Raw genomic sequence first — 23,432 nt, forward strand, 5'->3', positions numbered from 1 at the left:
AGGTTCAAGCAGCATGTAGACGGAGCTGAAGCATTTTTGCGGGAATGGAATGAATAAACTGTGCGGGCCGTGCAGTATCGTACTTTGCCTTCAGTATGACATTACACTGCAGCTCAATCACCTCCATCTGAATCTGCACAGGTGCAGTTTCCACATCGACGGCAAATGGGTTGCGAAACAACTCAAAATTCTTTTTTTGTTCTTCAAAGCCACCAAAGCGCTGTGCGAACTCAGTGCACAGTGCGCTCAGTTTATCAGCAAAGTGCGTATTTGGGAACACTGTAGTGCCGACTTGGTTCAACATTACTTGGCAACAGGGAAAGTGGGGAAAGTTGCACTGGTGCATTTTCTTCACTTGAAATCACTTTGTGATTTTACACGGGTAAAAACGTCTGCTGAAGTGTCAGATTCTTCTTTAACTCTTCTGCTTTCTGTATCTTGTGCACTGCATTCAGGTCTTTCAGGTTATCTTGATGTTTTGTCTCATTGTACCGTCTTAGATTAAATTCTGTAATTACAGCCACATTAACTCCACAAAAGAGACACACGGGTTTACCGGCAATGTCAGTAAACATATACTCAGCCTCCCAACGGTTTTTAAAGGCTCTATGTTCAGAATCACCTTTTCTTTTTGGCATCGTGTGGGCTAGCTTCGCAATAACTTGCAGCATCATAAGCAAGACTTGATTAACGCGGTGTTCGGCAAGGCAGCTGAAGCGCTGCATTATGGGATCTGTAGTTTATTGTATTACCAGCGCTTCATATCCCCGGGCCATTAATAACAACAATATATAAAATGATCTCGCGGGCGGATATAATTACACGCCGGGCCGGATGTGGCCTGCGGACCTTGACTTTGATACATATGGACTAAATAGAACTTGAAAAGATATATTTTTTCAAATGTGATCGCGCAATTCAGATCAAGTTGACGCGCACTACAGTACATTGAGCCCGCGTGCTATTGTGGTTTTGCCTGCGTGCCTCAAAAAGTTACCCTCCCCTCACTCTTACTTTTTTACCGTTCATCTAATGAATATACTGAGTATGGCTTTACCAAAACAATCATTGATCACGAATAAAGTATCCATTATTCATAAAGCTTCAACTGGTGATCTGTCTTTCTGCGTTAACCGCATATTTTTTCATACGTCTGAAACCAAGGGGATGCGAGGCTAAAATGAATCAGTAAGCGCGCATAGGTACTCAGGGAATCCCCTCTCGGGAATCGAACCTCGGACGCCGGTGCTAGAGGTGACGCTTTTACTATTGCGCCACGGCGTGTGGTTTGTCTATTTGAGAGTAGCAGTGTAATTCGGTTTTTGTTCAGCACTCTTTGGAACTGTCATTTTTTGTCTGCGCACTGCGTCAGTTCACGTGAGCCGCTGAATATGGTTTTCTATGTACTGCGTCATTACATGGGAGGTGTGATGATGTCACACGAAACTCCGCCCCCCACGGCTTTTGAGCTCAACTCCATTACAGTATATGCAGAAAAATAGCTTCCAGTTATGACCATTACGCGTAGAATTTCGAAATGAAACCTGCCCAACTTTTGTAAGGAAGCTGTAAGGAATGAACCTGCCAAATTTCAGCCTTCTACCTACACGGGAAGCTGGAGAATTAGTGATGAGTCAGTCAGTCAGTCAGTCAGTGAGTCAGTCAGTGAGTCAGTCAGTCAGTGAGGGCTTTGCCTTTTGTTAGTATAGATATATACATATATATATATACCATATATATACATATCTACACACATACATATACACACATACTGTACATACACATACACATACATATATATACACGCATACATACATACACACACATATATATATACATACACACACATATATAAACATATATATACATATACACATATACATATACATACATATCTACATATATACACACATACATATACATACATATATATATACATATATACCCTTTGGGGTGTGAGCAGATGTTGCTGGGGGTGCCAGAATCCATTGAGGAAGAAAAATGAAAAACATTATTTGTACAAAATCTTAATTTATTTATCCATTCCTAAATAATTAAATGGGCAGGCTATTTCGTATCAGTGCAATATGCTGCTTGTTAAAACGGATGACTTCCGCTCTTACGCGCACTTAGTGCTGCGTGGGTATTATGAACTATCGTATCTGTTCAAGTTCTATTTAAATTTTAAATATATGTAATTTTTATTTAGTCGACAGAAATATCTTTGGTAGGAATGTAAGTTAAATTTAGTTTTTATATTGCATGCATTTTTTTTCACCATAGAAATGTAAAGACTAAATTCAACTTACATTCCTACCAAAGATATTTCTGTCGACTAAATAGAACCTACTTTTATCCAAATAGAACTTGAAAAGATATATTTTTTTCGAATCTGATTGCGCATTTTAGATCGACTTGACGCGCACTACATCGAGCCCGCGTGCTATTGTGCTCTCGCATGCCTGCCTCAATAAGTCACCGTCACTTCACTCTTACTTTTTTACTGTTCATTTAATCATGGCTAGTTGTGAAAAAAATTGAAAATGGAAGGAGGATTACACTGAGTATGGCTTTACCAAAACAATTATTGATGGCGAATAAAGTATCCATTATTCATAAACCTTCAATGGGTAATCTGTATTTCTGCATTAACCTCATATTTTTTTATACTTCTTCTCAATCCAAGAGGGTGCGAAATCTGCATTGTCCCGGCACTTAAAAGATTCTCTTGCAGTTTCGTTGAGTTTGTGCCAAACACCACCCTGACCATCTCATCTTTGTTTCCATAAGCACAGCCCTAAACCCACAAATACTTATCTGTAGAGTGTTTCTATTGGATTGCCGCTGACAGACGGCCTTATATGGGCAGGCACTCAATTACGTGGGAGGCGTGACGATAAGAGATGCAACTCCACCTCACACGGCGACAGAGCTGTAGGTTATGGCCGGTATATATGTACATAAGTAGGTTGCAGTTATGACTGTTACGCGTAGAATATCGAAATGAAACCTGTCTAACTTTTGTAAGTAAGCTGTAAGGAATGAGCCTGCCAAATTTCAGCCTTCTACCTACACGGGAAGTTAGAGAATTAATGATGAGTGAGTCAGTCAGTCAGTCAAGTGAGGCTTTGCCTTTTATTAGTATAGATATAGAAGGCATAATTTATGCTTTATATCCCCTATTTTCACCGTCCTTACAAGACAAGAATGCAGACTTTTCAATTGTTCATCAAAGTAGACAAAAAACTCTTGTGGAGTTTTCTTGGGTCTTAGAAGCTGTTTGTTTCAAAACGCTTAGCTACATTAAAAGACAAGTGCTATTTTCATGTAATGTTCCACAAGTTTGTGCCTCCATCGTCAGTCTGTATGTGAATGTTAAAGTGGTGCAGTTAGCTGAGAGTATATGAAAAATACCATTCATCAGGGAGAATGTGTTCAACTAAGAATACACTTTAATTCTTTGCCTAAATTACTTTCCTGAGATAATTAGGGTCTCTCCTATTCAAGTTAGAATTAAACCTTCAAGAGTTGATTCAGTTCTCATCCAGAACATAGCATCAATGCCAAAAACACTTAAAGACTAAGATGTTATCATTAATTGAACCCTGTGGCCAGTGAAGGGCAGTCAAAGCAGACCCCTACACACCCAAAAATAAACCAATGAAGTCCTGGTAAACAAAAAAGGGAAATTGTATAAACAAATACACACGGGAAGGTAAATATAGAAGGAGAAATTACACAATGTTAAGAAAAATAAAAGAAACTAACATCCTCTCTGATTCTACCTAATTACAACTGTGAGATCCTTTGTATCACATGTGGTAGCTGGTTCAATAACCCATAAACAAAGCATTAACTACCTTGTTTCCACAAACCCCGGGTAGGGCACCAGCCCACAGCAGATGCCATTTTTAGTGCAATCTTTTTTTTTTTTTTTGCACCTTCACAATACAATCAGAATGTACGGCGGCGTATTTGAGCCACAGAGAAAAAAAATAAGGATGTAATGAAAATGTCTATTTTGTGATTAAAGTGGAAATTTCGGCTTTAAACTCGAAATGTCCACTTTAACCTCATAGTTTACTTTACCATTAAAGCAGACCATCATAAACATCATCTTTAAACTGACCCAGTTGTTAAATCGCTACGTGCTTCTGGGGTTTCCTCCTGACCAGACAGCAGCAGCAACCAGCATTGCCACACAGAACAGATTAAATTTATAATATTTCAGCTCTCTGCACATTTAGAATTCTCAGATTTATACTTGATTTCACTTTCATGATGAAATTCATTAAAATATGTATGTTACATTTACAGATAAATCGTTAACTTTGTTTAAATAATGAATACTGTTAATAGTTACATATATGGGGTGGCACGGTGGTAGAGTGGTAGCGCTGCAGTCCCGCTGGGAGCCATGTCCCTTGTGTTCCCTGCCTGAAGTTTGCATGTTTTCCTGGTGGGTTTCCACAGTGGGCTCAGTTTTCCATCCAAAGACATGAAGGTTTGGGGATTTGGTGAAGCTACAATGATGTTAGTGTATGTGTGTGCTTGTGTTCACCTTGCGATGAGCTGATGCTCTGGCCAGTGATTTTGTTTCTGTCTGGCGCTGATGCTTGCTGAAATGGGCGCATCCCCGAATTGATGGATGTAATAATTCTGCTTCAAAATTTATTGCTACCTTGTGTAAGTCGAGTGTAATTGTGGAAAACCATTTAGATCAGTTAACATCAAATGTAAACGTGGAATACAATTTAGATCAGCTAACATCACATTATAATGTGACCTTGAGAGATGCTCTGGACACAGTGGCTCCCTTAAAACAAAAGTGATCAAAGCACATAGAAACTCTCCCTGGTTTAATGAAAAAACTCGAACTCTTAAATTAGAGTGTCGAAAACTGAAGCGCAGATGGAGAACAACAAAGCTACATGTCTTTCAAATTGCATGGACAGAGAGTGTTAATAAATATAAAAAAGCTCCCTTTAAAGCTCGCTCAGAATACTATTCTATATTAATAGATAGCAATAATAAAAATCTTCTGGTACTGTTTAGAACAGTGGCTAAATTAACAAATGGGAATTCAGATCAACAGTGCAAAATACCAACAGATATTAGCAGTACAGACTTTATGAACTTCTTCAATGAGAAAATTAAAAATATAAGATCCCAGATCTCAGCATCACAGTACAAACCAAATACTAGCTTAGCAGACCCTGTCTCACATTGCATTCAGCACTTTAATAACTTTAATCCTGTAACTGGGCAGGAAGTCTTAACTTTAATTACTAAAATGAAGCCCACTACTTGTTGCCTAGATCCAGTGCCAACAAAACTAGTCAGTGCCATAGATGTTCTTGCAGCAGCTATTCTAACCATTATCAATAGTTCATTACTGCATGGCACCGTACCTGATGCACTAAAAGTGTCAGTCATTAAACCATTACTTAAAAAGTCAGACCTAGACCCACACATACTAAATAATTATAGGCCTATTTCAAATTTACCATTTCTCTCTAAAATACTAGAAAAAGTAGTCACCAGTCAGCTTCAGTCACACCTTACGCATTACAATTTATTTGAGAAATTCCAGTCTGGTTTTCGCACTGGTCATAGTACAGAAAGGGCACTAACACGGGTTGTAAATGACATTCTGATATCCTCTGATGAAGGAAACTCCACTGTAATTATGTTGTTGGACTTAAGTGCAGCATTTGACACCATTGACCATTCTATTTTACTGCACAGGCTAGAAAACGATGTTGGGCTTACAGGCCCGTGCTCGCTTGGTTTAGTTCTTATTTATCAAATCGATTCCAATATGTACAGAAATGTGCTGACAGTACTCCATCATTATACACAGAAGTTCAATATGGTGTCCCACAGGGCTCAGTACTGGGACCTTTACTGTTTTCACTTTACATGCTTCCACTGGGATCTCTCATTAGGAAACATAATGTTAATTTTCACTCGTATGCAGATGACACCCAGTTATACCTTTCATTTAAATCAAATGAAGTTTCTCCGATGTTGTCTTTAATTAGTTGTGTTAGTGAATTAAAGGAATGGATGAATGAGAACTACTTGTCTTTAAATACAGATAAAACAGAGATGTTAATTGTTGGAGGGAATGACGCTGATCACAGCAATATTTTGTCATCATTTAACTCAGTTGGAATCCCAATTAATTTTACTGAATCAGCCCGCAATCTAGGAGTTATCTTTGATTCTAGCATGTCATTTAAAGCACATATTACAAAGTTGTCCAAAACATGTTTCTTCCATCTTAAAAATGTTAGGAAATTAAGGCGCTTTCTAAATAAACAGGATTCTGAGAAATTAATTCATGCATTTATCTCTAGTAGGATTGACTACTGCAATGTGGTGTTCACTGGCTGTTCAAACTGTTCTCTATACAGCCTCCAGTTAATCCAAAATGCGCTGCAAGAATTATTACAAGAACAAGAAAATATGAACACATAACTCCAGTTCTTAAATCCTTACACTGGCTCCCAGTTAAGTTTAGGGCAGATTTCAAAATCCTCCTTTTAACGTATAAAGCATTAAATGGCCAAGGTCCGGCTTACTTGTCTGAACTTATCATGACTTACAAACCTGAGTGCACATTAAGATCTCAAGATGCCGGTCTGCTTAGGATTCCAAGGATTAATAAAATAACAGTGGGAGGTCGAGCTTTTAGTTACAGGGCCCCTAAACTGTGGAATGGTCTTCCTGCTTCTATAAGAGATGCCCCTTGGTCTCAGCCTTTAAATCCCAGCTGAAGACTCACTACTTCAGTTTAGCATATCCTGACTAGAGCTGCTGATTAACTGTACAGACTGCATCTCTGTTGTTAGTCATTAGCACTAAAACATAAGTAACATGATAGTTATAATTGAATACTAACCCTCACCTATTCTGTTTCTGTTCTCGGTACTCAAATGTGGCATTGGTGCCACGCCCACCTGCCAAGTTGTTTGCCTGCCTATGGTAAAGTCATCCCTGATGGAGGATCACAGGAATCATGGGAAAGAGGGGTCCTTTCATCGGATTGGCTGGGGAGGCAGCTTGATGGATGAGGTCTGCAGGACTCTAAAAATATCCAAATCTATTATGTGATATCATCTACTGTTAAATTCTGCTCGTACTTCTAAAATTTTTATTTTATGCTGTGTTAAGGATTTGTTCTGTTCTGTGTATTGTAGTGTATTGACCCCCTTCTTTTGACACCCACTGCACGTCCAACCTACCTGGAAAGGGGTCTCTCTTTGAACTGCCTTTCCCAAGGTTTCTTCCATTTTTCACTACAAGGTTTTTGGGAGTTTTTCCTTGTCTTCTCAGAGAGTCAAGGCTGGGGGCTGTCAAGAGGCAGAGCCTGTTAAAGCCCATTGCGGCACTTCCTGTGTGATTTTGGGCTATACAAAAATAAATTGTATTGTATTGTAATCATTAACCATCCTTTTCAGAGATATTGTGGCAAGGTGTCCTCAGAATTTAATGGATGTTTCCGGCACATGCGTCACATCGTGTAAAGCATAAACCTCGCCTTAGGCGCCTTACTTTTCAGCTGATGATATTGACTAGAGCTTAGTTTTGGGGTAGGGCTTATATTACAGAGCAGCCAGAAAATCATGCTAGGGCTTATTTTCGGAGTAGGTGTTATTTTCAGGGAAACATGGTATATTTTTCCTACCATTTCGTGTGTACTATTGTGGAATCATTACCACAATACATCCCTCTCCAGTCACATGCACCAAGATAACTGCTAGTTTCCAGCTGGGAACCCATGACAACCATCAGCAAAATAGGCCAATGTCACTTTATGTGACTCTTTGTAGTGTGGTATGTTGGAGTTTCTGATCGCAGCTGCTAATCTTGTTGCTCTACCATGTCAAGTTACATGACTGAAAATCACTTTACTGACCAGGTTGTGATTTTCCATCACAATTGTGCTCTCCCCTTTTTCTAACAGCCAATAACATGCTACCTGACAGACCTTTTGCTCTACCAGTGCTGCGTTAAAGCTTAACAATTCAGCTGCAATCTCTGCCTTTTTTTCTTTTCTCCATTTTGCCATAGTACATAAAACACAATACATCAGACAGATGAGCATTCCAAAGCTCCAAAAGGGAAACCACTGCAGCAAGTTCAGTTGCAGTCTGTGCCCTTTTTTGATTTTTTCATTCTGTTTTAGTATGTAAAACCCACAACATCAGAAAGATGAGAATCTCTTCTGTTTGTGAGGTTCACAACATGCATACATTCTACATATATCGAACTTCCAGAGGAGCATTAATTGTTTGTCGGCTCTACTGCACACATAATCTGTCCTTCCGGCTAAAGAGAAAATCAGATCTGTTTGATATTATTTTAGCCAGTCATGGACTAGTTGGTCTCAGTCATTGGGTATGTCACATTAGGTGATCAATTTCACGGGAGAGAGCCACCAGAGGTGGGTAGAGTACCCAAAAATTGTACTCAAGTAAGAGTAGGGTTACTTCAAAGTAATATTACTCAAGTAGAAGTAAAAAATAGTCATCCAAAAAATTACTCAAGTAAGAGTAAAAAAGTATTTGGTGAAAAGACTACTCAAGTACTGATTAACTGTTTGATCGTAATAAATTATTTATTTTTTAGAAATGTTGTAATAAGACAGACAAAAATATAAAATAATGTGCAAATTCTGCTATTTCCAAACAATAAAATAAAAATGAATAAAAATAAATAACATCTTTACAAAATAAAGATGCACAAAGTTCCAAATCTCAGTTTTTCACAACAAAGCTTTTGAAGCCAATACCTACAGTAGGTAACATGTATGTTTGAACAGTGCAAACTACTTACAGTGACCAGATATCCTCTACACTGACAGTATAATACTGCTTATGCACTTGCCCTCCAAATAGCACAGCTGATAGAAAATAAAATTAGAACAAGGCAGCTTGCAAACGTACAAGAAGTCTGACTTTACCTTAATTGTCTGTGTCTGTGCATGTTTGGCTAAAAAGTGCTTGTTTTTCACTCAGTGAGGTAAGCTTCAGCAGGAGTTGGCTCTCATTTTTCATGTACAGTGGAACCTTAGATTGCAAGTAACTTGGTTTGCGAGTGTTTTGCAAGACGTGCTAAAATGTTTAATAAATTTTGACATGATCAATGAGTGAGGTCTTGCAATACGAGTAGTCCGTATACGCTTTGTCGCTGAGCATCAAGGGATCACAACTGAGCTGATGGTTCTTCTGTTGCTCGCTGTGGGATTGTGGGCAATCATCAGTCTGCGTGCCTCATTCATATAGTCAACATCCATACAAGCGTATACTTTTTACTACAGCATTGTGACCACGTGTGTGTGCTGTGATATGTGAGTCCCCATCTTGCACCCCAAAACACGGAGCTGAGTCTCAATACTTTAGCGACGGCATCTTTATTCAGCTTGAAACAGGTACAGTGCGGTTATTTATTGTACTGGATTCTGCCACTCCTGTACACAGCAGTCAGGCAGTGTCTATGCCACCACAGTTTGTTTATGGTCATGTGACTGCATGGCTATGTAGGATTTGTGAAACGGAGCCATGTGATTATTGTTGCTACATCTGATTGGTGAAACGGAGTCTTGTGGTTATTATTGCTACATCTGATTGTGAAACAGTCATGCAGTAGATCCACTGGTGGCTTCTCTCTGGCAAAAATATAGTGTATCTAATGGAAAAAAAGTAACGATTTAAGTGTTGCCCAATGTAGTAGTTTAAGAGTAGCGCTTCTTCTTCACAAATGTCCATCCATCCATTATCCCACCTGCTATTTCCTAACTGCAGGGTCACAGGGATCTGCTGGAGTCTATCCCAGCCAACACAGGGTGAAAGGCAGGAAACAAACCCCAGGCAGGGGGCGCACACACACAGACTAGAGACAATTTAGAATCGCCAATGCACCTAACCTGCATGTTTTTGGACTGTGAAAGGAAACCAGAGTACCCGGAAGAAACCCACGCAGACACGGGGAGAACATGCAAACTCCATGCAGGGAGGACCTGGGAAGCGAACCTGGGTCTCCTAACTGACAGGCAGCTGCGCTACCTACTGCACCACCATGCTGCCCTCCTCACAAATGTACTCAAGTAAAAGTAAAAAGTATGGTGCAGTAAAACTACTCTTAGAAGTACAGTTTTTTTAAAAAAGTTACTCAAGTAAATGTAACAGAGTAAATGTAACTTGTTACTACCCACCTCTGAGAGCCATTGACTGCCATTGACTGGCTAAAATTATATAAATAAAGGTTACAGCTGAAAATAACTGCAAAAGTTGCTTAATGTGACATGATCTTTACAAAGGTCCTCAGAAATAACTAATTTAATGATGAACAAAGCGAGAACTCTCATGTTGATGCATACAGGGACTGTCTGTAAGTACTGCAAGAGAAACACTTTCTTGTGAGGTCCCCTGAGCTCTCTATTGCACTCAGCTCCCACCTTCTCTGCATCATTGCCACTACACCTTCTTCTAGAACAACTTTGACCACTCTTACTCATTCTGGTTTGCTTTTGCCTGTCACTTCACTCACAGCCCCAAGCTCATTTCACATATTGATCAGTGGGACCTTTTAAAACCCAGCCAGGAAACTGCTTCACGGTTGGCTTTCTGGATGACTTTGAGGTTCAGGAATGTCATCTGCAAATGTCTGGCTGCCTGAGATGTCTCTCCTGTTCATAATCCCAAACAAAACTAAAACAAACAGGCAACCCTGCAGAAGTCTCTTTATTGTAGGATGTAGCATGAGGCTCTGCATACAGAACTGACCCTTCCATTTAGGTGAACTAGGTGGTCGCCTATGACAACAAAGTCTTTAAGGAAGGGGTTTGCATATTGAATTTTTCCATTCATCACAGGCCCTGATCTACAAACACTTGAGCCCAATATAATATCAAGGAGGAGTCCCACCCCACCACATGAATTGATATAATAGACATAAAACGTTGTCCTCAAACCACTGAGGTTTAGGTGTGACATTAACAGCTCAAGCCATCCCTGTATGTATAAGCTGAAGCACCTTCTTGCTCCTATCAGCAATTCAGCTCAGTTCAATTTATTTTTATTTAGTGCTCTTCAAGGAGTGCAGGAGCATGGAGACATTTATTCCTTTATGTAACTTCCTTCATTATCCTTCCATTAGTACATCATAACAGTAACAGTTACTTGGAGAATTTTCCATATTTGTAATTCAGCTTTCCCTTCCAGGACAGATTAGGATTGATTTGCTGTCCATAAAAGTGCAAGACCAATTTAACTTTACAACCTGTACAAGACAATCATACATTTCTATCATCCCTAAAAGAGACACATTTTAACAAATTAAAAAGTGTTTGGTATTGTAATCTTTAGAGACAGTTATATTGACAGTATATGTTTATTCTTTGATAATCTGTGCTTCATACATAACTTTTTTTTACTGCTCTGAAAGTTAACAAATAATGGTGCCAGAGAGTGGTGAATTGTTGGATGTCGGTTGGACATGCAAGTAAGAATTTCATTGTGCTCTGCCATATGGCAACATTAGAACTACTATTGCTACTAAGATATAAACTGATTTATTATTTTATTTTACATTTTACCTTGGGCTAGATGAACATTGTTAGAAAAAGAATAACAGATGGATTGGTGGATGAATGGCTTTCTATATGCATATTTAGTGTTTTCTCTGTCACTTTTTATTTCTTAAAATGTTTATTTTTACATCTTGTATTTATTTTAAATTGATTTTACTTGAATAAGAAATCAATTTGCAGAATTATGCTTTTCATATTTCCACATTTTGTAGGTTTATATTGGTTAAAAATTTTCAATGTTCATTGTGTGCTACAATTGTAGTGTTGAGTAACTTACATCATTAATAAAATGATTGAACTCCATAGAATCAATAAAATAACAGAAATCAAAGGCAGCATCAATTGAAGCAGTAGTTGATGTTGCTGGATGGCAATCTATTTTACAGAGCAAAATGACCAGAGTTAAAAAAAAAATTAAGCATAAGTAGGTACACAGTTTCCTTTTAAAAAATTTTAGGGGTTATTTTGATTAAATGTGACAGTAGCTATTTTGCTGTATACCAGTATGGAGATAGAGTGTTGACTTGTGTTATACTGATTATGTAAACCTGTATACAGGGAAACACTGCTGCCTAATCAATAAAAAGATATATTGGATATTTTCCATCATAACTGTTAGATCAAATCAATAAAATGTACATTACAAAGGCAACTTTGGATTTTTTTTTTTTACCTGAGCAAGAGAATTCTGCTACTTCATTCCTGGTGCATTTATTTTTACCCCAGGGGGAAGAAGGACACTGCCAGATGGAAGTTTCATGTCCTCTGCAATTCACTTCATCTAGCCATTTTGGATCAGAGTTCAACTTCGATATTCCTTCAATAATGGTAGATTTAAGACTTCCACAGCCTAACTCTTGACATATCATTGTAGCTGTGGCCTTATCCAACTTATTAGCACAGATGCTGCCCCAAAGGTTTTTATAGAAAACCTGAAGTTGTCCAGAGCAGCCATTTGTCAACCTCAGCATCTTGAATTCTATCAAAACAGAATTTTAAAAGTAAAAATAAATGTTATAATGTTTTTTTTAAATATTCCACGTAGTACTAAAAACACAAAGTACATAATAAATTGTTGAAAACTATAGTTAAAGATTCAAGCTTATGGATAACCCACAATGAAGCAGGCAAGGAGTTTATTGATGTGAATTTGATTCCAGGTTCACATATACTCTGGATAATTAGTTTCTTTCAACTTTTAACAAATTAACAAATTAACTTAAATTATAATTACCTGTACAATTTACTCCAACATCCTCCTTATGCCTACAGTCATGTTTTCCCCATTTCTGATGTCTACAGTCCCACAAAAATGATTCATTCCCTCGACAGCGCACATTGTCCAGCCAAATGTGTCCAGTTCCTGGTCCATATGAGACTGGAGTTATGGCATTCACAGCCGCCTCACACTGGAGCTGCCGACAAACTACATTTGCATCTGGAAAGCCCCAGGAATCATCACACACTGTCCCCCAGGATCCATTGTAAAATATCTCCACTCTTCCATCACAGACACTTGTTCCATTTAACAGCCTGAGGGCAATGTGATCTGGAAATCAGAAATAAGACACACTAAATTATAACCAAAAACAAATTAAAAAGGCAGCCTAAGCCTGAGAACCATACAACAGTGAAGCACTGTTGAGGTTTAAGACAGGTAAAAGACATGTTCTTTTTCAGATTGTTCATCTATGTTCACATAACAAGAACAGTTAATATGTATAATAATAGTTAAAGTTACGAAAAGAAGCCTGTCTTTACTGTGCCATCACTTTCCACACTGATTTAATCTTCAAAACTTCTTCAATCTACAGATCTTCCCAGCTATGCACACTATTTTCAAAGCAAAAAGACAAATAAATAATAACATGATCAATCAATACACTTAGTCATAATTCATCCATTTGCTTGGACAAATTAAGATAAGATGATGGAGAGGCAGAGAGAATGAACAGGTTGTAAAAATTCCAGGGGATTGAATGCTGGCAGTGGTTTAACACTGCACACTAAAGAAATGCTCATAGTCCAAAACTGAATAGTCACAAGCAGGTGATGAGCACCCTTTTCTTTTTGTGTAGTCCATTGCAGAATCATTACTTACATGCATGTTAGCCTTCGATTCTAACACATCCATGTTTTTTTGTTTAGCACATGCGCAGTTGACGTGCACAGGCATACACAAGACCATACAGACATATAAAAACTAAAAAGGCATGCAATAGCAGACACATACATGCATGGCTGTTGAACACATTTGCATCATGCAGACTCTTCACAGACCCTCTTTGCTAAGCGAATGTGGAAGGTATAAACAGGTCTGAAGAATACAATACACTTTATGCTGATATATGTGTACTCTTCATTGTGGGAAGAGTATGAAAAAAATGAAGTTGTCATTTCAGAAGCATAAATTTGGATATGTTACTGTTGAAGTTAGGAAACGAATATTCACTCACCAACACATTGGACTGCAGCATTAGCACTACCTACACATTTGTTTTCCTTTGGTTGACTGCAGGACCCCAAATGTTTTTCATTCCCAGAACACAGAAAGCCTTTTAGACACACAGTTTTACTGCTCTTCTTGTATTGTGAAGAATTTGGCATTTGAGTCCTAGTGCCACAGTTAAGTTGTCTACACACCACTGTGGCATCTCTGGAACTCCAGGATTCCATCATGACTCTTGCCCAGTTCTTCTTGTAATAAATTTCCACCCATCCTTCACATCGACTGGGGCCACCTGACAGTCTGACTCCAAAATTCTGGTCTGGAGAAAGACAAAAGAAAACAGGGTGTAAAAATGTAAGGAAAACTAATCTCATAAATTAAGATAAGTCAATGAATTTATATTTAATGTTCCTGCTCTTTCACATTTTCAAAAATGATATGATCACAGTTTATGCTTTTATTGTAAGATATTGATGATAGCTGTCAAAGAATGGATTTCAATTGTTTACATTAACATTAAACTCCTCTGTATCAACACATCTGTCAGTTAATATGCTGTGTTATTAAAGCTTGTCATCAAAAGCTAATAATGACTGATATACTGTATACTAATGTTTCATACTTTTTTTTTACAAGCGACTAAATATTCTGCCAAATATAAAAAAATTACAGTTATATGAAAAGTGAATATAGTTTAATTTCTTTCCAGCATTCTTAATTTTGGCTTCATAATTTTTTTTTACTGTCCCTTATGCACATCTGTCATATTTCCTAAAAATATAACCATAGCTTAAGAAGAAAAAGATAACCATAATTTACCCACTACTTTCCCTAAGAAGATCAATGGTATTTTAGCATCTTGCCTTTGGCTGGCGTGGATAATGTTAATGCTTGGAACACATGATCTTTTTGCTCTCTCTCTCTATTTTTAGATAAGATGCAGGTTCTAACATCGTGATTACTATGATTGTCTTGTGTTTCTTAAAAATGAAGTTGAAGTGACACCGTTTAGTGAAGTTACATCACTGCAGTGTTGTTTCCTATCAAGGTCAAAATGTAATCCAAACAGAAGATACAAAGATTTGAGATATCTGAGACTATCGATTTCTAAAATAATGAGAAAATATTCAAGAACAAATTATTAAAAATGGAACAGAAATCTGAAGAGACAAGATGTGCCAATATAGGCATCTCAATTTTTTACAAGTGAAAATTACTCAGATTCTAAATCATCTGCTGTTTTAGCAAGGTATTTGTTAATTATCTACATGGAATTGAACTGGCTACCAGATTGCAATTTTTCTTTGTTCTGTTTTATATCTTTTATATTGTTGTTTACTAACTACCTATAGTTTGACACTCCCAAATTGATACCGTCATTCCATCTATTCATCTTCTTAACTTGCTAATGCATGACAGGGACATGGTGTAGTTGAATCTTATCCCAGACAGCACACAAGTCCATCACAGGGCAAGCATACACTAAGGTTAATTTTGCAACACCAATTCACCTAACCTGCATGCTTTTGGACTGTGGGAAGAAACTGACAGACCCAATCCTCCTTATACCAAGGTAGCAGTGTTAACACTGTGCTGCTATGCCAACACCAACATTGATACCTACAGATGCAAATGTTGTTATGTTAAGGTTAACCTTTAAAGCTTTTTAATAACCAAAAAATAGTGAATGGAGGCTTCTTTAGGAGAGAAATTTCTGAGATTTACAAATTTTGAATGAATGAGCTTCACTCTTAGTTTAGGTGGAATTATTATTTTTTATATTTTTATGTGATTTCTGTCGATCTTGCTTATTATTGATTAACTATGTTCTGTGGCCTTAAATTTGCTTATGTTCTATGTATTTTTGGATGGAGCCCCAAGAGGTGAAGACAAGCCTGATGTCACCACTCTTAAGCATGCCGTAAGGCTATTTAAACTGATGAAAAAGTAACCTCAGAATGGGAATCATTCCTTAAATTGGAGTCTTGTAATTACTGTGTTTTCAGTGTTAACATGGCTATTTTTACAAATAAATGCTTCTGGTTGACATTGACACTCCTCCTTGTGGGGCTTTTGCTTTATTTCTGGGACTATTATAGTTATTTTTCCAGCTCCTCATTTTTGGACCGGCTCCACCCAAAGCTAGCACATGTAAAAGTTGCCTTTGCTGTGCAGACCAGTGTAGATTCTGGACTGCTTCCTATCTTCTTTTTGGAGGCCTCACCTTATATTTTCCTGGGAGGAAAGCCTTTTCATAACACACACACTATAAATTCAAGAATCCCATTTTGTGAATGTTACAGGATGCTTTTTATAATGCAGTCCTAACTGATCAATGGCAGATCTTGCATAAAGACAACACAGGCAAAACAGCAATATTACACTTTGGTCAATTAAATTTAAAAAACATCTTGCATATAACTAAAGGTTAGTTTACAAGCTTACAGGAGGTGTCCTTAAGATGTACAGTTAAACAAACTGATCAATAAAACCTGATAAAGTCAAGCTTTGCCCAAAGAGGTAAATTAAGGAGCTTAAAAAGATTAATAAGATGCAATCAAACTTACTTCGCAGACTGCGGACAGACTACCTGCCTCAAGACTGATTTTTTTTCATACTGTGTACTTCTTGTTTGGTTATAGTCTTTTAGAGACACCACAATTTGTTATGGACACTTTTTCTAACCTGTGTATATAATTTTAAATTTGGATACACAATATAATGTTACAGTCTATGTCACTAGTTTTGTTTGCCTATTCTTACATTTATATAGATAGATAGATACTTTATTAATCCCAAGGGGAAATTCAAATAATCCAGCAGCAGTATACTGATACAAAGAAACAATATTAAATTAAATAGTAATAAAAATGAAAAAAATTAAAATAAAATTAATTTTAGCATTTACTCCCCCGGGTGGAATTGAAGAGTCGCATAGTGTGGGGGAGGAACGATCTCTCAGTCTGTCAGTGGAGCAGGACAGTGACAAAAGTCTGTCACTGAAGCTACTCCTCTGTCTGGAGATGACACTGTTAAGTGGATGCAGTGGATTCTTCATGATTGACAGGAGTTTGCTTAATGCCCGTCTCTCTGCCACAGATGTTAAACTGTCCAACTTTAATCCTACAATAGAGCCTGCCTTCTTAACAAGTTTGTCCAGGTGTGAGGCGTCTTTCATCTTTATGCTGCCTCCCCAGCACACCACCGCGTAGAAGAGGGCACTCGCCACAATCGTCTGGTAGAACATCTGCAGCATCTTACTGCAGATGTTGAAGGATGCCAACCTTCTCAGAAAGTATAGTCTGCTCTGACCTTTCTTACATAGAGCATCAGTATTGGCAGTCCAGTCCAATTTGTCATCCAGCTGCACTCCCAGATATTTAAAGGTCTGCACCCTCTGCACACAGTCACCTCTGATGATCACAGGGTCCATGAGGGGCCTAGGCCTCCTAAAATCCACCACCAGCTCCTTGGTCTTGCTGGTGTTAAGGTGTAAGTGGTTTGAGTCGCACCATTTAACAAAGTCTTTGATTAACTTTCTGTACTCCTCCTCCTGCCCACGCCTGATGCAGCCCACAATAGTAGTGTCATCAGCGAACTTTTGCAGTTCAGTCATATTGGAAGTCTGATGTATATAGATTGAACAGGACCGGAGAAAGTACAGTCCCCTGCGGCGCTCCTGTATTGCTGAACACAATGTCAGACCTGCAGTTCCCAAGACGCACATATTGAGGTCTGTCTGTAAGATAGTCCACAATCCATGCCACCAGGTGTGAGTCTACTCCCATCTCAGTCAGCTTGTCTCTAAGGAGCAGAGGTTGGATGGTGTTGAAGGTGCTAGAGAAGTCCAAAAACATAATTCTTACAGCACCACTGCCTCTGTCCAGGTGGGAGAGGGATCGTGTAGCATATAGATGATGGCATCCTCCGCTCCCACCTTCTCCTGGTATGCGAACTGCAGAGGGTCAGGGCGGACGGACCTGTGGCCTCAGGTGGTGAAGCAGCAGCCGCTCCATGGTCTTCATCAGATGTGACGCCAGAGCAACAGGCCGGAAGTCATTCAGCTCACTAGGACGTGATACCTTTGGGACAGGGGTGATACAAGATGTTTTCCAAAGCCTTGGGACTCTCCCCTGTTCCAGGCTCAGGTTGAAGATGCGCTGTAGAGGACTCCCCAGTTCCAACGCACATGCCTTCAGCAGTCGTGGAGATACACCATCTGGACCCGCTGCTTTGCTGGCACGAAGTCTTTTCAGCTCTCTGCTCACATGGGCTGCTGTAATTGTGGGTGGGGATGTCTCACCTATGCTGGTATCAGCAGAAGGATGGTTGGAGGATGCAGTACTCCGAGGTGAGAGTGGGTTACTGTGATCAAACCTATTAAAGAAGTTGTTCATTTGGTTTGCTCTCTCCACGTCTGTCTTGATGGCGCACCCGCTCGAGCTGCAGCCAGTGATAATCTTCATCCCATCCCACACTTCCTTCATGCTGTTGTTCTGCAACTTCTGCTCCAGCTTTCTCCTGTACTGCTCTTTCGCCTCCCTGAGCTGGACTCGGAGTTCCTTCTGCACGCACTTGAGCTCATGCTGATCACCACCTTTAAAAGCCCTTTTTTTCTGGTTCAAAAGGCCCTTGATGTCACTTGTAACCCATGGCTTGTTGTTAGCATAGCAGCATACTGTTCTTACTGGAACTACAATGTCCATACAGAAGTTGATGTAATCAGTTGTGCATTCAACAGCCTCTTCAATGTTCTCACTATGTGACCCAAGCAATATATCCCAGTCTGTAGTTCCAAAGCAGTCTCTCAGAGCCTGCTCTGCCTCAGGGGACCACTTCCTGAATGAGCGTGTAGTTGTAGGTAGCGCCCTCACTCTTGGTTTGTATTGAGGCTGAAGCAGAACCAGGTTATCATCTGCTTTCCCAAACGCAGGCAACGGGGTGGCGCTGTATGCGTCTTTAACGTTTGCATACAGTAGGTCGATAGTCCTGTTTCCCCGAGTGTTACAATCCACATACTGGGAGAAGGCAGGTAATGTTTTGTCCAGCGTTACATGGTTAAAGTCTCCAGCAATTAGCACAAGTGCCTCAGGGTGCTGCGTTTGTAACTTAGCAACTTCGGAATGGATGATGTCACTCGCCATCTCCGCGTTCGCTTGAGGGGGGATGTAAACAATAACAGCAATCACGTGTCAAAACTCTCTGGGCAAGTAATAGGGGCGCAGACTTACGGCCAAAAGTTCGATGTCCCTACATTTTCCAACATTTAAGGATTTACAGTTCACAGTTGTAATGTACTCAGGACTACGGTCCACTAACTTTGTCACTAGTTGCTTCAGACCTAACCCAGGTATAACTGTTACTGTTGACTTCTCTCCTTCCAAATCCTTGACTGATGTACCTGAGAAAGACACTGCCACTGGCAGCAGAACAGAGGAAAAGTACAGACAGGAAAAGTAGCTTTAATTAGTTTTAATCTTTTAGTGTTTAGTAACATAAAGAACAGCAAACAGAGTGTAACAACTCACACTATACAACCTGGATTGTCCTGTAGTTCTGTAAGCAGATGAAGATCACCAAAAGGTGTCCAAGAGGCACATGTCTTGTAATTTCTTGAAAACATCCATAGTAAGTGAAAGCATTCTTAGTTCTACTTCAACCTCCTTCTGTCCTTTTTTCCATCTTATCTGCCTAACCTTATATGGTTATACTTAGGCATGGTCCTTTTGTCCCGGGTTCATAAAATTTAAATCCTTTTGCCAAGGTCAGCCATTTTACTCACATCTCTGACATCAGAAGTGGAAGACAACAGCTCTGTATGCTTATATAACTTAGAAACTGTTTATACAACTATAAACACCAATACAGGAGAAAGCTGGAGCAGAAGTTGCAGAACAACAGCATGAAGGAAGTGTGGGATGGGATGAAGATTATCACTGGCTGCAGCTCGAAGCGGGGTGCCGCCATCGAAACAGACGTGGAGAGAGCAAACCAAATGAACAACTTCTTTAATAGGTTTGGTCACCCTAACCCACTCTCACCTCGGAGTACTGCATCCTCCAACCATCCTTCTGCTGATACCGACATAGGTGAGACATCCCCACCCACAATTACAGCAGCCCATGTGAGCAGAGAGCTGAAAAGACTTCGTGCCAGCAAAGCAGCGGGTCCAGATGGTGTATCGCCACGACTGCTGAAGGCCTGTGCGTTGGAGCTGGGGAGTCCTCTACAACGCATCTTAAACCTGAGCTTGGAACAGGGGAGAATCCCAAGGCTTTGGAAAACATCTTGTATCATCCCAGTCCCAAAGGTATCACGTCCTAGTGAGCTGAATGACTTCCGGCCTGTTGCTCTGACGTCACATCTGATGAAGACCATGGAGCGGCTGCTGCTTCACCACCTGAGGCCACAGGTCCGCCACACCCTCGACCCTCTGCAGTTTGCATACCAGGAGAAGGTGGGAGCGGAGGATGCCATCATCTATATGCTACACCGATCCCTCTCCCACTTGGACAGAGGCAGTGGTGCTGTAAGAATTATGTTTTTGGACTTCTCTAGCGCCTTCAACACCATCCAACCTCTGCTCCTTAGAGACAAGCTGACTGAGATGGGAGTAGACTCACACCTGGTGGCATGGATTGTGGACTATCTTACAGACAGACCTCAATATGTGCGTCTTGGGAACTGCAGGTCTGACATTGTGCTCAGCAATACAGGGGCACCGCAGGGGACTGTACTTTCTCCGGTCCTGTTCAATCTATATACATCAGACTTCCAATATGACTCAGAGTCCTGTCATGTGCAAAAGTTCGCTGATGACACTGCTATTGTGGGCTGCATCAGGAGTGGGCAGGAGGAGGAGTACAGGAAGCTAATCAAAGACATTGTTAAATTCTGTGACTCAAACCACTTACATCTTAACACCAGCAAAACCAAGGAGTTGGTGGTGGATTTTAGGAGGCCCAGGCCCCTCATGGACCCTGTGATCATCAGAGGTGACTGTGTGCAGAGGGTGCAGACCTTTAAATATCTGGGAGTGCAGCTGGATGACAAATTGGACTGGACTGCCAATACTGATGCTCTATGTAAGAAAGGTCAGAGCCGACTATACTTTCTGAGTAGGTTGGCATCCTTCAACATCTGCAATAAGATGCTGCAGATGTTCTACCAGACGGTTGTGGCGAGTGCCCTCTTCTACGCCGTGGTGTGCTGGGGAGGCAGCATAAAGATGAAAGACGCCTCACGCCTGGACAAACTTGTTAAGAAGGCAGGCTCTATTGTAGGAGTAAAGTTGGACAGTTTAACATCTGTGGCAGAGCGACGGGCATTAAGCAAACTCCTGTCAATCATGAAGAATCCACTGCATCCACTGAACAGTGTCATCTCCAGGCAGAGGAGTAGCTTGAGTGACAGACTTTTGTCACTGTCTTGCTCCACTGACAGACTAAGGAGATCGTTCCTTCCCCACACTATGCGACTCTCCAATTCCACCCGGGGGAATAAATGCTAACATTACTCAAAGTTATTGTCTGCTTCTACATGCATTTTTATTACTATTTAATTTAATATTGTTTTTTGTATCAGTATACTGCTGCTGGATTATGTGAATTCCCCTTGGGATTAATAAAGTATCTATCTAATAGCCAAGTAACATAATAAACTGTTTTAGCATGCAGAAGAAAAGGAATAAAGTGTCTTTGTAATATCATACTTTTTAAAAGTTTAAAGAAAAGTTCTGCTCTTTCCAGAAACATTCTTCTCCTTCCACCTACTTTTGCATTTTTGTTAAATAACCTACGGAGCAGAAACTATTCATAGAGTGGTCTAGGTGATCAGTTATTTAACATGTTGAATTTGTTCTGGTAAAAAAAAAAAAAATCTCTCTTTTTACCAATATTCATGTCTTGTACAAAGAAGTGTGTCATGCTAATAACATTTAATAATACTTTGGAATCTAGTTTCTGAGGAAGTGGACTGAAAACACAAGTTTACTAATTCAACTCCCTCTGCTTTACTGAGTGATCCTGTTTTAAATTCTTAAGCTGAAAGCTCTAAATTGCAGCAATGTGTCAACAACCATATCATTGTGATGTGTTCATCACTTTAAAAAAAAAACGTTTTCAACAAAATGAACATTTGTCAGAAGAGGTAATTATTCTGATTTAAAAGGAAATTAAAATGACCCTGTGATCAAAGAAAACAAGTGCAAGTTTTTTCCTTGCTTTGCTTATAAAACACTGTAGCCATATGATTCACATTCAAATGTAAAAAGTTTTTTTATGAAAGGCATTTTTATGTAAACATTAATATTTGTGTAATATAACTGCAAGCAAGACATTTCCTTAACTTGGTTTACTGAATGACTAAATAGATGGATATACTGTATGTGTAAAACTTTCTCAGTTACATTTAACAGTTTTAATTTGCAGCCATCTTTAAACAGATTGATTTTACATAGATTTAAGTAACAGCAATCTGAATAAAATATTTTAGGTGATCACAGAATGTGACAGATACTCACTAGAACAAATAACACCGGCATCATTCTTATGTGTGCACTCTTCACGTCCATAATCAAGAGCTGGGCACTTTGTCAGGTCAGCCTCATCTCCCTCACAGTGAAGATTATCTCTCCATATTTCTCCTTTGCCTTCTCCAAACTGGCCTGTCCAGGGGCTTCAATTGCGTATCCACAGCCTATCTGGTTACAGAGAACACTGGCGTCCTGCAGGTCCCAGTAGCGATCACAGACTGTTCCCCACCTACGGTCATAGTAAAGTTCAACTCGTCCAGAGCACTCAGAATCAGAACCGCTCACTAGTCTGTAAGCTAAGGAGCAAGCAAGAAGGAGAGAATCATCAGACAAAGAGTGTAATAAGATGAGCACACTGTTTGAATTCAGTTAATCAGCTAAATTGATGGCATCATATCTAACAGGAGCAATCCCTTCTAGTCTTGTGTGTACGTCTTGGTGCTGTTATTGTAAATTAAAGATGAGCAATGAGAACCAGTAAAAACAGGTAAAACTCATCCTAAAAACTATATGACAACTAAGTGATTAATGACAAAGTTACTTGATTCAAACCTAACCATTTTATATTCCCATTTCCCATTTTATATTGTATTTATTATTTACTAGCCATGTTACCTGTCAAAGACTGGTTAAAAATGAGAGCTGGTCTCAGTACAACAGGCTGGTGTAAGAAATGCAGGTGAGATAAAGTCCAAACGACTAGACACGATCAGATGTCTGGCCATGGGAGGTGCCGCTATTAACTCCACGGTGCTACAACTTTGTTTGTAAACTCCCCTTTCCAATATCGAGGTAACGATTAATCTCAAAAACAATCTGAACTCTGAAAGTACTTTAATTCCTGTTGCTGT

The 23,432-nt window shown here is 39.5% G+C and overlaps 2 protein-coding genes across 2 annotated transcripts in view; both read right to left on the bottom strand.

The window, feature by feature from the left end:
- Positions 1-14,275, bottom strand: part of LOC120538553 (scavenger receptor cysteine-rich type 1 protein M130) — a 54,370-nt gene extending 40,095 nt beyond the window's left edge. Inside the window, exons 1-3 of the mRNA XM_039767948.1 lie at positions 14,056-14,275; positions 12,834-13,148; positions 12,273-12,578 (exon numbers count right to left, since the gene is read on the bottom strand). Of these exons, the coding sequence (XP_039623882.1) occupies positions 12,273-12,578; positions 12,834-13,148; positions 14,056-14,275 (841 nt within the window). The remainder of the gene's footprint in view (positions 1-12,272; positions 12,579-12,833; positions 13,149-14,055) is intronic.
- A 7-nt stretch (positions 14,276-14,282) lies between these two features.
- The window catches only part of LOC120538554 (scavenger receptor cysteine-rich type 1 protein M130-like), a 52,027-nt gene continuing 42,877 nt past the window's right edge, over positions 14,283-23,432 (bottom strand). Inside the window, exons 7-8 of the mRNA XM_039767949.1 lie at positions 22,570-22,877; positions 14,283-14,367 (exon numbers count right to left, since the gene is read on the bottom strand). Coding sequence (XP_039623883.1) covers positions 22,642-22,877 — 236 coding nt within the window. The 3' untranslated portion in view covers positions 14,283-14,367; positions 22,570-22,641. The remainder of the gene's footprint in view (positions 14,368-22,569; positions 22,878-23,432) is intronic.

This window comes from Polypterus senegalus, chromosome 11 (assembly GCF_016835505.1).
Source record: "Polypterus senegalus isolate Bchr_013 chromosome 11, ASM1683550v1, whole genome shotgun sequence".
Lineage (NCBI taxonomy): Eukaryota > Metazoa > Chordata > Cladistia > Polypteriformes > Polypteridae > Polypterus > Polypterus senegalus.